Source organism: Protopterus annectens, chromosome 12.part0 (assembly GCF_019279795.1).
Source record: "Protopterus annectens isolate FY-2018-M chromosome 12.part0, PAN1.0, whole genome shotgun sequence".
Classification (NCBI taxonomy): Eukaryota; Metazoa; Chordata; order Ceratodontiformes; family Protopteridae; genus Protopterus; species Protopterus annectens.
The window spans coordinates 796,335,676-796,351,104 of NC_056746.1; the positions used below are offsets into that span (position 1 = coordinate 796,335,676).

At 36.0% G+C, this 15,429-nt stretch overlaps 1 protein-coding gene across 4 annotated transcripts in view; it reads left to right on the forward strand.

Annotated features, from left to right (window-relative positions):
* The window catches only part of ARHGAP21 (Rho GTPase activating protein 21), a 2,418,417-nt gene that overhangs the window by 1,548,491 nt on the left and 854,497 nt on the right, over positions 1-15,429 (forward strand). For all 4 annotated transcript variants that reach the window (XM_044089838.1, XM_044089836.1, XM_044089837.1 and 1 more), the window contains one exon: positions 14,572-14,721. In XM_044089838.1, the coding sequence (XP_043945773.1) occupies positions 14,572-14,721 (150 nt within the window). The remainder of the gene's footprint in view (positions 1-14,571; positions 14,722-15,429) is intronic.

Below are 15,429 nucleotides of genomic sequence, written 5' to 3' on the forward strand. Positions count from 1 at the left end.
TTTCCATGATGGGAGAACCACCAGAGTAGTTTTAATTTCCCTGAGAGCTTTTTTCGAGAACTAGGACTGCATTATCTGGCAACAGTTTATTTAGTTTAGGTGTAAGAACATCTAAACCAGGTGCATTATTATTTTTTAACTTTTTAATGTAATCTTTTATGAAAGGTCTATCAGTTTTATTTGTTTATTTGTTAATTTATTCTTTATATTTCCCTTTAGAAAAGTTTATACCATCTCATCATTGACTAAGATATTTTAATTTTTATGTCTATTTTCTTAAAATATTCTAAAGCACTCAAGAATACCCTTAATATCTCTCTTCCTTTATTTATTTGAATTGTAAATTTTTAATGTGATTTGGTCTATTCATTTTCTTAGATCTAATAGCAAGTTTATGTAAGCTTGATGGGTTCACTGAATATGTTTGAAGTTTTAGTTTTTCCAGGTTTATTGACACTTTATGATTTAGAATTGCAATGTATTTTGTATTCAAATTGTTTAGTTCTATGTGTCATTCGGTTTTATGTCTAACTTTATTTGATTTTAGTCTGTAATGTACTTATTTATCAAAGTATTTTTATTTTACTTGTATACCAGCATGTAATTCTACCATTTAAGTAAGCCTTTAGCGAGTCCCAAAGGATATCATTTAATTCTCCATTTGCATTTATTTCTATAAAGTTCTTGATCTTGTTTACATACCACTCCTTAAATCCTTTTATTTTTAACAGTAAATGCTGGTAGTCTGTTATGCTGTATTAAGATATTTTTAAAATAATGTTGAATACAATAGCACTATGATCTGGTAATGGACATGACACTATGGAAACTTCTCTTATATTGGAAATCAAATTGCTCATAAAAACCTCACCAGTACCTTATCAATATTTGTCCGAGTTCCATATCTATAAAAATAATGGGTGTACTGAAGCAAATTTACTTTTCTTAGTTCATGTATATCCTTTTAAGTTCACAAGGTTTACAAAATTTCACCATCTGCATTTATTTCTGTAAAGGTCTTGATCTCATTTACATACCACTCCTTGAATCTTTTTATTTTTAACAATGCATGCTGGTAGTCTGTTATGCTGTATTAAGATATTTTTAAAATAATGTTGAATTCAATAGCACTGTGATCTGGTAATGGACATGACACTATGGAAACTTCTCTTATATTGAAAATCAAATTGCTCATAACAAAAACCTCATCAGTACCTTATCAATATTTGTCCGAGTTCCATATCTATAAGAATAATGGGTGTATTGAAGCAAATTTACTTTTCTTAGTTCATGTGTATCTTTTTAAGTTCACAAGGTTTACAAAATTTGATAAGTGTTTAGCTCATGATGTGATTTTAGGTTTCTTAGTAGCAGTTGTGTCTTTATCAGGCAAGATACAGTTAAAATCACCAGCCATTATGGCCTCACCTTTCATGTAATAGGCTGTAGTATCTAGATATTTTTTGCATGTTTAGCTCTAACCCCTGGAATCCAATAAGATTTTAAAATTTTCCTATTCCATTCAGTTACAAGAATGCCTGACATACCATTTTTTATCAACACAAGTATCCAACACATTAGCATAACTGGGGAATTCTTCCACAAAGTGAATGTGCTGCCTCTTTTAAATCTAAAATCCAAGCCTACCAGAATTAAGTAATTCTTTAATGATAATTTATTAACATCCTTGTTGAGTAAATGCTTTTCTTGTAAAAATACTGTTTGAGCTTTATATAACTTCAGGTATTTAAGCAGGCTTCCCCCATTACTGAATTATTTAATCCATTAATATTGATAGATAAACATTTAAAATTAGACATTTATAAGAGAACACATTACTAAAAAATACATCTATCTAAAGAACTATTCTGCACTTCAGAGTTAGTGATAAAGAACATTCAGCTATAGATAAAATTTTTAAAACAATTAGAATATTATCTAACAATACTACCTTAAAACATTCTACCATGGAATAACATATTCCTAGTTTGTTGATAAAATCAAACACACTACAGCTCAACTTCTCCATTAGGCTAACTACATTTAGCTCATGCTTCTACTTCATGCATGTATGTATGTTCCCTATCTTAATATGAATCATTGTAAGAAAGTCCTTCTATATGTTGTTAAGGAAGAGAGGAAAAGGCTATTTAGGTCCCTTTTCACTTTAAATAACCCAGATTAGTTATCGCTGTTCCCATCTTCTGTTATAACCACTTCTTGCTCCTTAGACTACAGTATGAAGGTTATCAGATGTTATTTTCGCATTTGTTATTATAAAGTTTAAGAAGTTGCATATTATTTTGTATTTTATTTACTGTGTATAAAACTATTTACATAATCTGCTAACTATATACATATCTGTTTGTCCTTATCTCTCTGTATTCCTGCTTATACTGTCTTTTTTATACCATTTATGATTTACATGAACTCTGAACCAGTAGTAATCCATATGATGCGGTTTAAAAAAACAGATATACCATTCCATATATTTCAGGAAATTGCTATTGTAGTTCCTCCTTTTGTTATATACTTTCATTTCTTGCCATCAGTCCTCTATCTTATTTATGTATTTTATTGGATAGAATTTGAACTAGCATCAGATATTTTATAAATAAAATCTTTCAAATATAATCTGTGATTTTTAAATCAAATACCAGGGAATATAATTGTTTGTGTAGTGCTTGAAGTGTCTTATTATAAGTTGCAGTGTGTTCCATCTGTTGTTATATAACAAGCCATCAAGTTGCTAATCTGTAGCAAGCAATCAACACTACAAACCAGTTATTGTTTTTAAAGCTCATTTTTACATTTAATTTATTATACTATGTGAATTGTGTATATTCCTTGTGCATAATTTAATACAATGTTTTAATTCCTAGATATGAATGCCCTTTAAATTAATTTATCAGTATTAATATTTCAAGAAGACTGCATTTCCTGTTTTAACATTCTCATATATCACTAGAGGGTTGAGTGGAGAGGTCAACTTTCACTTTAAGAAGGAAGAAGGCAAGAATAGCAACTCATAGAATCTTTTAAAGCTTATGAAACCTCACAAAAGTGCTTGCACCACTGTATAGGTTTTTTTAAGGCTAACCTAAACTTAAAGGCACGAAAACAGTTTAACTGTACTTGCATGCACAGATACACTTGCAGCATTCGAGAGTGGAGTTCAACACGTAAACATTAAATATTAGCCCTTCAAGGCTGTGTAGTCAAGGGAAAAAAAAACATGAGATGCTTTAAGCTTTCAAGTACTTCCCCAAATACAGATAATATCTTTTCAGAAACTCTACATTTACAGATAAACTTGCGACAATCACGAGTGTTCATTGTTAACCTTCATCTTAAAATAAAGGTTTAGCAAGTTACTTCAGTAAATGACTACTAAATATTATAAGAAGACAGTAACAAAGCAAAATTAGAGATAAAACCATGACTCCAACATTTCGTATGCAGATGTTTTCTTAGATTTTCATGTGTTTTATATGAAGCTTTCTAGCAATCTTTAAAGGAGACCTAGCCATAAAACTGGTGTTGAAAGAATGCCAGTTGTTGTGTCTTTCGGCTTTTCCCGGTTAGGGGTCGCCACAGCGGAACTCTGGTCTGCTAATGATTGGCAGTAGATTTTTATGTACCGAGTTGCCGGCTCTGACGCACAACCTTCAACGAAAGTACGCCCATTCACGCATGTCTCCACACAGAAGACGCTATAGCTGAGAATCGAACAGGACGTCTTACTGTGAGGCAACAACGCTACCACAGCACCACCACCGCAGTTGTTGAAAGAATGCCAGTAACGTGTGAGAATAATTAATCTTGTATAGGTGTCAGTAGTGTGCTAATTGTTTAGTAACAATCCTATACTTTCTTTTGTGTATGTAAAACAGCCACTTATGTGGATTAGAATGCAACTTAACATACTTTTTTGCTCTCATTTTATATTCAAAGTACTGTGTTTAGTAGCACAGCACAAAACAATATTAAGAACTTAAAATGTTTGCTTCTTTACATAAGCTCCATCATATTGATATTTTACATTTAGTGATAGGTATAGTATGACTGATTAAGCTATATTTGGAATTAACATCACTTGTATATATAGAATGTAAAGTTAGATCATTTGAAATAAGGATTAAACATGATTTGCCTTGTAGAAAGTGGAATTGTTGTCTGATCTTACTATTCATGCACTTCTTTGTTACAGAACAAATATTACAGAGAATTAATTAATTTTCCATTCATCTTTCAGTTTTTATTGTTTTTGTGTTTAACTGACCATCCGTTTCTTGTTGCATTTTTTGAGAGACAAGCTCCAGTCCATTTATTCTGTTATTTTTTTCTATAATTGTATTCCTCTGTATAAACACCAGAGTATCTTCCAAAGTGTTAAAAGTCGTCTGTCCTTCTGTAAGATTAATATTTTTGCTGGAAACAAAATTTGTGCTTTAATATTGTTTTTAAGTCCTTTATAAGAGGTACACATGCTTTTCTTTTTGACATAACTGAAGTTGAATAAACATTGTCAAATCTTTTAGTGTTTTCTTTTATTTTAACTGGATACATTAGTCCATGCTGTTTTTAAAACAAGATCTTTATCTTGGCTGGAAAAGAATCTAACAATCACTGACCTTTGATGTAGATGGATTTTTTTCTTTATCGATGTGTTGGAAAGTGATCTTTGTTCCTCCTCAGTACCGAAGGAAAGAGCTTCAGGCAGGTTCATTGTCTTAGGCAGCCAGGTGTTTAGAAACTGAATCATACTGTCTCCTTCCTTTTTCACAGGGATGCCATAAATCCAGGTCCTTCTGGATCTGTTTCTAGATCTTCTGTTTTTCCCCAAAATGAGTTATTTTGTTTCAGTAGAAGTTCAATATTATTCTCGCTTTCAATCATTCTTCCATCTGAATCAGTCATTGCCTCTTCTATATGTGAAATTTATGAAGATTGTTGTTTAAGAGCTTCACTCAACACTTCTACTTGTTTTTACATTCCTCCTTAATGTTGTGTATTTTGCTTTCCAATTTATCCATCTTTATAGAAAGTTCATTGATGTTGCTGAGTATAGACTGAATGTCTGTCTTCATTGTATTATCCTGTACACTAGGTTTAGAATGACTCATTCTGAGGGAATTATTTTCTTGATAGGAAAAAGAGATGAAAAAGGTTTCAAACTTATTTTTTCTTGTAGCAGTTTTTCAGAAGTAGTTTAATTATACATCCATTAAATTTTGAAATGTTTTCTTTGAAATTTTTTTAATAAAAATCCTGCCAGAGATATTAAAATGAGGCAGAGCAAAAACGCAGTGCTGTTAACTGCTCACCATCTTGAACATGCCCCAAAACCAGCCTTTTTTGATTGCAGCCACACATGAGGTTAGTATATAGTCAGTAAAGTTGTTGTAATGAATTGTTGCATACTGAAGCAGTGTCCTAGTTCTGGTAGTTGTAGTCCATAAATGGTATGTTGGAAATAATAAGCTCATTTGGTATAGTTATATGCACTTGTTGAGAATAATATTTTAATTTTACTCCATTCTTTCTTTCTTTTTTTATTTTAGTGGGGTTATCTTGCTTATAGTGTCAGCTTACAAATGACTACTACTGGACTCCTTTTGTTAACATTGACTGAAGATACTTCTTTTTTGCATGTAGGGTTAGTGGTGAGAGGAGAACAAGTGGCTGCCAGTTAAGATCTTGAAGTCTGTGAGGGAGAAGACATATGTGACCCAAGAAACAAGTTTGATGCACAGATAACAAGCAATATCAGTTTTCCTAGACTGTTTTATAAAAAGAATATAAATGTTTCATTAGGACCACAAACAAAAATAATAATAAGATTAAGTGCTTTTTACCGAGCTGACTATTGGAACAGCCTACCAAGACATATAAAAACAGTAGCAATGTTGACATTTCTTAAGTAAACTTAGATTGTTATGAAAACAAATGTTGTATGACACTTTCCTAGGCAGACTGAACAGATTGTAGCCTGACCTGATATATTTATTATGATTATGACTGAAACTTTTTGGGTTGGTAGTATATACAGTATATAGTATACACACATTTCCTGTCTGCCAGACTCTGTGAATTCGACATTGTAGGACAGAGATGCCTAACTAGTAATGCTTCCACAAGGTAATTTCTTTTCATCATTTGGTCATTTCCACCCTTGCAACTTATTTTTGCTCTAAAACCGTCATTAAGTGGCTTAAGTCCCAACACAATAAAATTAGTACAGGATCTTTATTTACTATTCTGATGACCCACAGAATTCTGCACCATGCTAGGGAATAATTTGCTAAGCAGTAATGCCCGGCAAGGTGTACACCTTTGGGAAGTAATGCCCACATAAGGGGGTTGTGAGGCCCAACAATGTAGTCAGAGGTACACTCCTTGAAAAGTATTATGTTCTCAACACACACACATTCCGGGGGAAGTATTGCACTTAGAGAATGTGTTTTCTGTTAAAATTTTGTATTTGTTTTGTTTTTATATAAGATAGTTTCTCTGACTGTATACAATTGTTGAAGGAAATATTTTGTATTCAGAGTAAAATTCATGTAAATATTTAATGTCTGTATACAGAGCTACATATACACACACAGGCACATGTTTAGAAGCACACACATACATAAAAAAGCACACACATGCCCAGCAGTTACAGTCACATAAAGGAAATACACCTCAGGTATCTCGACGAGCAAATAAATGAAAAAAAATCATGGAATGTAAGGCATTGCAGCTGTCCCCCTCCCATGCATCTTAACATTCCTTGATTTTGCCACAGCTTGTTGATGTAGTGTCTGATCCCCAATTAAGTTGGCTTTCCAGTTTTACAGCTGAACATTCTTCTGTGCATGTCAAATTACATTTAGTTTATATTGCAAGTGTATCTTACTGGTCTACTATGTAACCTAGGTTACTCAAGTGCGAGTGTACATGATTCAACACCAGGCTGTCATTCTGTTGCAGATGACTGGTATAACTATTTGCAAACATTGCCATGTTATGTAAAGGAGAAGGCTCAAAACTTCATTTCTGTAGCAAACAGGATTTGAATGCCAAAGACAAAGTGTGCATATAGCAGTACAGATGGTGCCTCAAGGCTTTCTGCAAATGTATTACCTTAGAAGGCAAACTTTATCTTCACATGCAGTCATATCTTTATGTTAAAGCCTATTTGATGGATGCTGTCATCGGTCCTGACATTTGGTTGATAAGCCAGTGTAGGACGTCTAAGAGTCAGACAACCATGCCATCGTTGAAGGAAATATTTTACTGACCAGTACCTCAGTACAGAAATGTATTTCCAAAGAAAGTGTTCTTCAGTAGACAACAGAAGTGAAAACAAAGGCAAAATAGGAATTTGATTTTCAAAACCTTCAGTAGACTCCTCAGAGTGAACCTCAGGTAATTTAATACCTTCCCAGTCTTCACCCACTTCAGATAGTATGAAGCGCAGTACTTAAACTTGTACAATAACTTCAGGCATGTGGTTTCTTCTAGAAGCCATTACAGAACATTATAGAATCATATCAAATACTGAAAAACAAAAACAAATTATGCGAAACACAAAACCAACTGTAGACCAGACAGTCAGCAGCCAAGTGCTATATGTCCAACAGAATACAAAACACTCGTAAGACCCAGAAATGGTCAGCGCTTTCGTTTAATCCAATATTAAACTTCTTCAGACATCAAACTAAATACATCACTTCCTTAAATAACACAAAAAAAAATTTTTGGCTCATACGAGTGTTTTGTATTCTGTTGGACATATAGCACTTGACTGCTGAGTGTCCGGTCTACAGTTGTTTTGTTATTATAGAATCATGTGTTTAACTTCAGGAGAAGCATTTGGTTGCTAATCAGTTATATAAGGGCCTGCTCACCGTCATAACATCAGAATTGTCTCTTTTTCTTAGTTACATGTTTTCTCCCAGTATACAGGCCAACGTGTGACCCTTGTTCCAATACACAGTGTTTTCTGGTACAAGCCATCTTTATAACTTGCATTTACAAATGCTGAGAACAGTTCAGTTCTTACAACTGAAGCTATTTGATTATGGGTGCTGCTGTTCTCCCCCCAACCCCTTATAGCCATCAAACCTCCTTCCTGTCCACACAATTACCCTTTTATTTCTCTGTCAGGTGAGAGCCCTGTAGCCCATTTTTCCTCCCAGAGGCAGGGGTTGGAGACAGTGAGAGCTATGCCATCATCCTACTTTGGGAAAATGAGTTTTTTCCCCTATAAGCCTTAACCATTATTACTGCTTGTGCTCACAACTTCCCCAAGGAGTGGCTTGAGGTGGGCAAAAGTGAGGATGTGTGTCTCCTGCTTCTGAGAGGTATATCCCCTTAATGACCTGTCATTGTGAAATGCATGTTCCTTCAGTGCTTTCCAGTCTCTGGCTGGAATGCTGTCCAGAGTCTGCACTCTGGGCATGTGTTCCTTGATGCCCCACCCTGAAAGAGATGAATAGGCTTCACCTTGTCATTCTTTTCTGTTCTGCAACCATTCCTGCAGCGATTGAACCAGAATGGAACTGTATTTCAGGGGTGATTAGGGCTTTATTTGTCTACATCAGCTGATCCTGCTATTATTCTATGTTAATGAGTAAACATTTAATTGAAACCATCCATTGTTATTTTATTAGGTATGTCGATCTTAATCTTTTACTTGAAGTTTACTTTAGAGAGTTTAATTTTCTGTAATTGGTTCCCACAGAAGCTTTAGCAAATGATTTTGTGATTTTATGTAAGAGCTTCATATATACTGGATAGCTATTTTTTGTTTATAGTGTTCACCACCGTGCCTGTTGACTGTCAAGCATCCCCCACTAAGAAATGGCCTGTTTGTCCCCTTACCAGAGAATTTCACTGGGGATCAAGGCGAAACCTTTCCAAAGGAGCCGTCATTCAGGCAGCCTTGAACGTAGTTTATGCCCTCCAGGCATGCCTGGAGTGAGGGCATTTGATGATAGCTTAACTCTGCTTCTGGGTGGGGAAACATAAGATCCACATCACTGCAGAGAGCTACAACATCATCCCTATGTAAGGGCATGTTTCTGCAAACCTGTGTTGAAGGCTACCACCAAGCAGTGGCTTGACGAGTCTAATGCCCAGCCCACAAGTTGCATATGTGCATCACTGGTGCTTCTCTGAGACATTGTGCCAGTGTCCTGCTGATTCTACCTTACCTTCCCCAGTTGAATGTGGCATGCCCATCCTCTCCTACCAATTCCATCAGGAGCAGCTAATTAAGGTAGGTTTGCCCGGGCTGCAAGACTCCATACGACCTGAGGTGGGCTGGTTAGTTTTATTTTTCACTGCAGGTGGTATAGTCGTATGACTCAACTCAGAAGACTAAATGTATTGTTTTTTTTTTTTTTTCTCTAACGAAGACTGATATTGTCAGTAGTTTCTAATGTGGCAGTCGCAAAGGAATAGAGATTACAGAAATAAGTATATTTCCACATAGTAAAATGGATCAATTCCTGTATGTTAGCCTAATGCGACTTGTTCAAAAAAGATTCCTGTTATGGGGATAAACATTCTAAAACTTAATGATTCCTAGTCCAGGAAAGAAAACTGCCATAAACATCTGCTGCCATTTGACCATGGTCAGAGAGGCCTAAAGTAGCATCTTAGAATGATAAACTAAGCCAGAAGAGGAGTGCTTTATGGTGCAGGTTTCTTTTTAAGAGCCCCTGGAGCATTTCTCCGCAGACATTAGTATAACTTGTTGGTCCAGTACAGTTCATGGCAGTCCTTAAATATATGCACATGCAGCAACCGGCAGTAAGAGAGAGCATTTGGCATTTTAATGTGTTCATGTTTCTTTTTCGTCGATAGTGTTCGTTAAGAAATGCCGATAATGTAGTGAGTAGAAGGAAACGAGGAAGGAGAGGAGGTGTTAAAATGTGGCTGAACAAACAACAGTTTAATCGAATTCCTATGTCTACTATGATTTCAGGAAATGTTAAATCTTTGAGAAATAAAATGGATGAATTGCAAGGGAATATCCGATACCAGAAAGATTTTGGTTATTGTTGTGTTATGGCCTTTACGGAAACATGGTTTTCGGAACAAGATAAAGATAATGACCTGTCTGTTGATGGTTTTGGTGTACCATTTCATTTGAATAGAAAGGTTGATACGACAGGGAAGGTTCAAGGAGGTGGAGTATGTTTTTGCATGAGTAAAGGATACTGTATCTCTGTGACTGAGAGAGAATGTATTTGTACATCAGACATGGAACTTTTATCAGTGTTTGTGCGACCATTTTATTTGCTACGCAAGTTTCCTTAAGTTTTCTTAACATTAGTTTATGTTCATCGGAAGGTGAATGTAACCTCTGCTGTTATTTCTGTAGTACATAGGCTGCAAACAATTTCACCTGAAGAGTCAAATTTTATTTTAGGTGACTTTAATCATGTTTCTCCTGAAAAGACACTTGTGAATTTTCATCAATATGTGACCTGTGACTAAGCGAGATAAGATTTTCGATCTCTGTTTTGGGACTGTAAAGGGTGCTTATAACTCATCTCTGTTACCTCCATTGGGTTCAGGAGACCATAACTGTGTGCAGTTATTACCTGTATATAAAACATTACTGAAGAGGGAAAAGATATAGTAGAAGAATGTGAAATGTTGGAATGAGGAGTTGGCTTTGAATACTGCAACATGGAAGAGAAGGACATCTGTGGTTATGGTGTGATTTTACACAACTTTTCTTTCTTGTTCTTTACCCTCTGAAAAATGTCTGGGGGTAGGAATAATAGCCCAAAAAAAAAATCCAGATTAACATTTAAATAAAACTCTAATTCGCTTAAAATTAATAGCTCATACTATTTTGCATCAGTGTGCATGTTGTGAACAGTAACAAGTATGAAACTGTAATTTCTGATGTTACTGACCAACAATAAGCCTGAGTGATTATCTGAAAATCAGAACTTTTATGAGGGACAAGGCAAATTGAGGGGTATGATTTTGTGTGTTCTTTTGCTGTACTATTCCTATTAAAGCCAAGTACAGTTTTTGAAACACAGGCTATATACCCACCTGCCTGTTGACCAAACAGTACTTGGTGTGCAAGCTGATTTACTTTTCTTGACAGTGCTATAAAAATAGCATATTTCAAATAAGTTTAAATTCTTGTACATTACAGTGAAGAGGTTTAGAATGTTATGATGGCAGCACACAGCTGTCAAATTATGTTTTTTTTAGAGAATGGGCAAACTGTACATCAGCACCCTGATTGGAGAACAAACGATCTCCAGCAGGGTATTAATGTACAAGTCATGCCCGCTGAAAAACAAATCCGCTGCTTCACAGCAGCATATCAAGCTGCCATGGTGCTCGGACTGACAAAGGCCGCCATTATTTTACCCACACTAAGTAGCACTGCTGCTGTTTAGAGAGTGTAAAAAAAACAAGAAAACTGAAAAACAAAAGTGCGAGTGTGTGTGTCTGTCTGTGTGAGTGTATGTGTGCATGTGAGTGAAAGTGAGAACGATCGAGCAGTTATTTTACACTTGCTAAGTAGCACTTTTGCATTTAGCGAGTGTAAAATCTAAATATCACAGAAAAAAGTGTGTGCGCACACGTGTGTATGTTTCTGTGAGTGGGTTTGTTTCTGTCTGTGTGTGTGAATGCATGCATGAAAGTGAGGTGCATGTGTGAGTGAGAGCGATCCAACACTGGCAGCAGCAGTAGTCAAGAGGTTTACGTACCTCTCACCTCTTAGATAACTTAACTGAATAAAACATAAAATAAAGGGGGAACAAAGGCTCGAACTGGAACATATTCCTGTTAAAAAAAAAAAATCACAAAGTTGTAATAATAGGACTTGTGTTAGCATGCATTTTTTGAAGGTACGGCTTTGTGTGTGGGTGGGTGGTGTCTGTGTGACAGAGGGAGAGACAGTGAGACTGATGAAACACTGGCAGCAGCTGATAAGAGGTTTGCATACCTCTCAGCCTTTTAGCTCAAGAAATGTGGATAAAGCCTGAAATAAAGGGGAACAAAGGCTCCAAAATAGAAACAGATTTTAAATGTTATACTTAAAAAAGTAAAAGCCAAAAGATGCAAACAAACATGAAAGTCAAATTTGTCATTATTTAGTGACTTCAATACCCAATGACTGGCAAGAAACATTTTTAGTAGTAAGGGACCAAACATAAAACAAATATCTAGACATTTTTTAAAAATAATGTATTTTGGATGTAAAATGCTTCCTCTAACATCATTTACATATACTACAGCAACTTTGAAACTTTAGGCGGAGGAACTATTTTACAGCCAAAAAATATATTCATATATATATATATATATATATATATATATATATATATATATATATAAATATAGCAATAAATAAGTATAAGTAAGTAAAACAACAATTTTACAGAGAGTACATTCTCTAAGCACAGTAATGCCCTCCAGGGTGTGTGTTAATGTGTAATTAATGCCCTTCTAGGTGTGTAGAGGCCCTCCCCCTGCGGCTTCTGGCCTCACAACCCCCCTGGGCGGGCATTAATTGCACATGAACACACACCCGATCGGGCATTATTGCTTGCGTAGTAACATTGTAAGTAGCATGCAGACACACTACCACAGTACTGTTTTTTTCATTATTGCTGTTTTTTAATTGAACTAGTTAGACTGTTGTAGTAGGGATGCTGTAGTCCAGGAAGATGATTACTGCTGATTTATCTGAAGTTTTCCAGAGGTTCAAAGGCTATATCCTTTACAGAAAGTCTTGTATCTTGATTTTTTTTAATGGGGCACTAGTAATCTGCCCTGTACAATGAGATCTTACCATTTGTTAAGGAAGTCCCAACATCATTGAGCTAATAACTATTAACCCTCTTAAGTTCTTGTATTATTGTTTGTTTCACCTCTCATATTCCTGACTGTCAGCTCTTAGAGCTAAAGGAGGGATAGATAAAGTATGTAGGGCTCCTGGGGATGGGTATGACTTGCATTAATTGAAGGCAGCATCTTCTACAATAACCTTATATCCAGAATAGCTGAAGATTCATTGGCATTTGTCCTGCCAGATAAAGAGTACTGCAAGGGTTTTGCAGAACTTACTTCTGTATAGTTCTGACAGAACTGATAATTATTAGCCTAGCCCAGTGGTGTAGAGGGATGTAGCCTTGACTTTGAAGGCCTGATTTAATTAACAGCTCAAGCACTGGAGGAGCCAGGTAGAGGGGGTGGAGTGAACAGCTGATGCTCGCTCAACCATCATGTGGGAAGAGAGTGGTGGTTCAAGTTGCTGACTGTATTTGTGACAGGTAGAGAATTGCTGGTGCCAGTAGTACATCACAGATTGGGAGGATGTGAGTTTCGCGGCAACAGATCAGTGCTGATAGCCCTTACCATGAATGTGGTTATTGACACATGCATGCTTGGGAGGTTGTTAGGCTGCATTGATGTGAGTTACTTGTGTCATCCACCAGGAATGAAGATTGTAAGGTATAAAAAAAAAATAAGCCTTCATCATCTGCAGCTGAATAAAGTGGTCACAGAGTAATGAGGGTAGCTGAGTAGTTCCCTGGTCTTAGGGAGAGCTAGACTCCTGTCGTGAAACATGCACATGCTTAGTTGGGGATGAAGCCAGATCACAGGATATTGGGACAAGGCGCTTACCAACACTCTGCATCACCCAAATGGAAGCTGGGTACACAGGCATAAACTATGTCATGGCTGCTTAGATCATCATCCATGGTCAGTGCTCTCCTTCCACTGACAGAGCATGCAGGTACAAAGTATTGTAGTACTTGCAAATGCATGATTCTTGAGTGCAGGTATGTTGGTTGGCAAGCATAGAGGGGAAAAGCACAAAGAAGAAAAAAGAAAGAACGCACAAACTGATAATTGTTTAACTTTTATGCAGCTATAATTTACCTCTGTTTTGGACTTCATCTTGGAAAATGCCAGCTATTAACATGTATAAAAGGTAATTTTAAAAGCTAACCTTCACATGCTCTATCATGTTTGTAATTCTTTATACTCTGTTGTGTGTAATGTTTAAAGTACATGTTTGGCTAAGAATCTGGCCCCCTTTGGTTTATTTTTGAAAAGTCCCTTTGGTTGTACTTATTGCAAAAAAATTCTCTTTATGGCAAACCATCAGATTATTTGGTAGAAGTAGAAACGAAAGACATAAGAAGGGTACCACACACATCCCACCTTTTATTCTTCCCATCTTCTTGGCACTGTTTTATGATTGCCTCCATTTTTTATAATTTCTTTTATTGCCTCCCTTTAGTTGATAATGTAATGTTGACAAGCAGTTCATATTTACACCACGGTAATTGTCCTCCAGCACTAAATACCTTATTCAAATGTATGACTAACTGATTTTGGTAGATTAAAATTTAAGATGAGGCTGTCTGTGAGATCATATGGCATTCTCAGTTTCATCTTTAACAATGAGATTCTGGAAATGTGTTATATTTTCTTATTTTTTCGAGTAAGAATTACAGATATGAGCAAGTAACATATGGTTACAGATGCATGTTTACTTGTTATATTATTTCTCTTTTCTTCTAGATGAGCCATCTAGCCCTAGTGCTGATCAGGACATCACACACATTCCAGCTTCTGCAGTTATTTCTGTAACGGCACCCACTATAGCAACAGTTCCCCCCAGCCCAACATCTCCAACTCCTTTCATTCGTCGCCAGCTGTCACATGACCATGGTAAGTGAATAAACAGTTTATATTAAGAAGCATTTGTTAATGTGAAAAAGGTGATTTTAAGTTGTTCTTTATGATCTGATTTGCAGCACTGCATCCAGAGTAATAAGTAGTAAACGAGTGTGCTGAAGGAGTGTTACATTCTAGCCCTCTATACGTGCTTTGATACAGCTGTTTCACTCTGCCAGTGGTGGTTGATGACTTCAAATCAAAGAGGGTTGCAGGAGACAGCTGTAGGGGCGTGGCCAACTAGAAAGGGCCAAAGCTGTGTTACAGAATTACTCATAAACTTGCTAATTATTTTACATTCATCTTAAAAATACAGACAGAAAAGTATAACAGTTTTGCAAAGCTGGAATTACTACAACAGTAAGGAGCAGGGCCATTTGTTTCATTCACACACAGCCCTCAGTCCTCTGATTTCATCTTGCGAGGTTAAAAACTAAAACAACAACAACAAAAAAGAGGGCAATACTGTCATTAAGGTAAATATTCTTTTTTTTTTCACATAAACAGTACTCAGTTCAGAGTTTGTGGTTGGTCTTAATTCACTCAAATGCACATTAGTCTCGCAAAGCAAGCCAGAACTGCAGTCATTCTGTTTGCGTATAGGCATTGCCCCCATCCCGACGGCCTACCCAGAGAATCTGCTTTGAGCCTACAAGGTTTAAAATGAAAGTAAAAGACCATGGTTACATTACTGTATTTCTT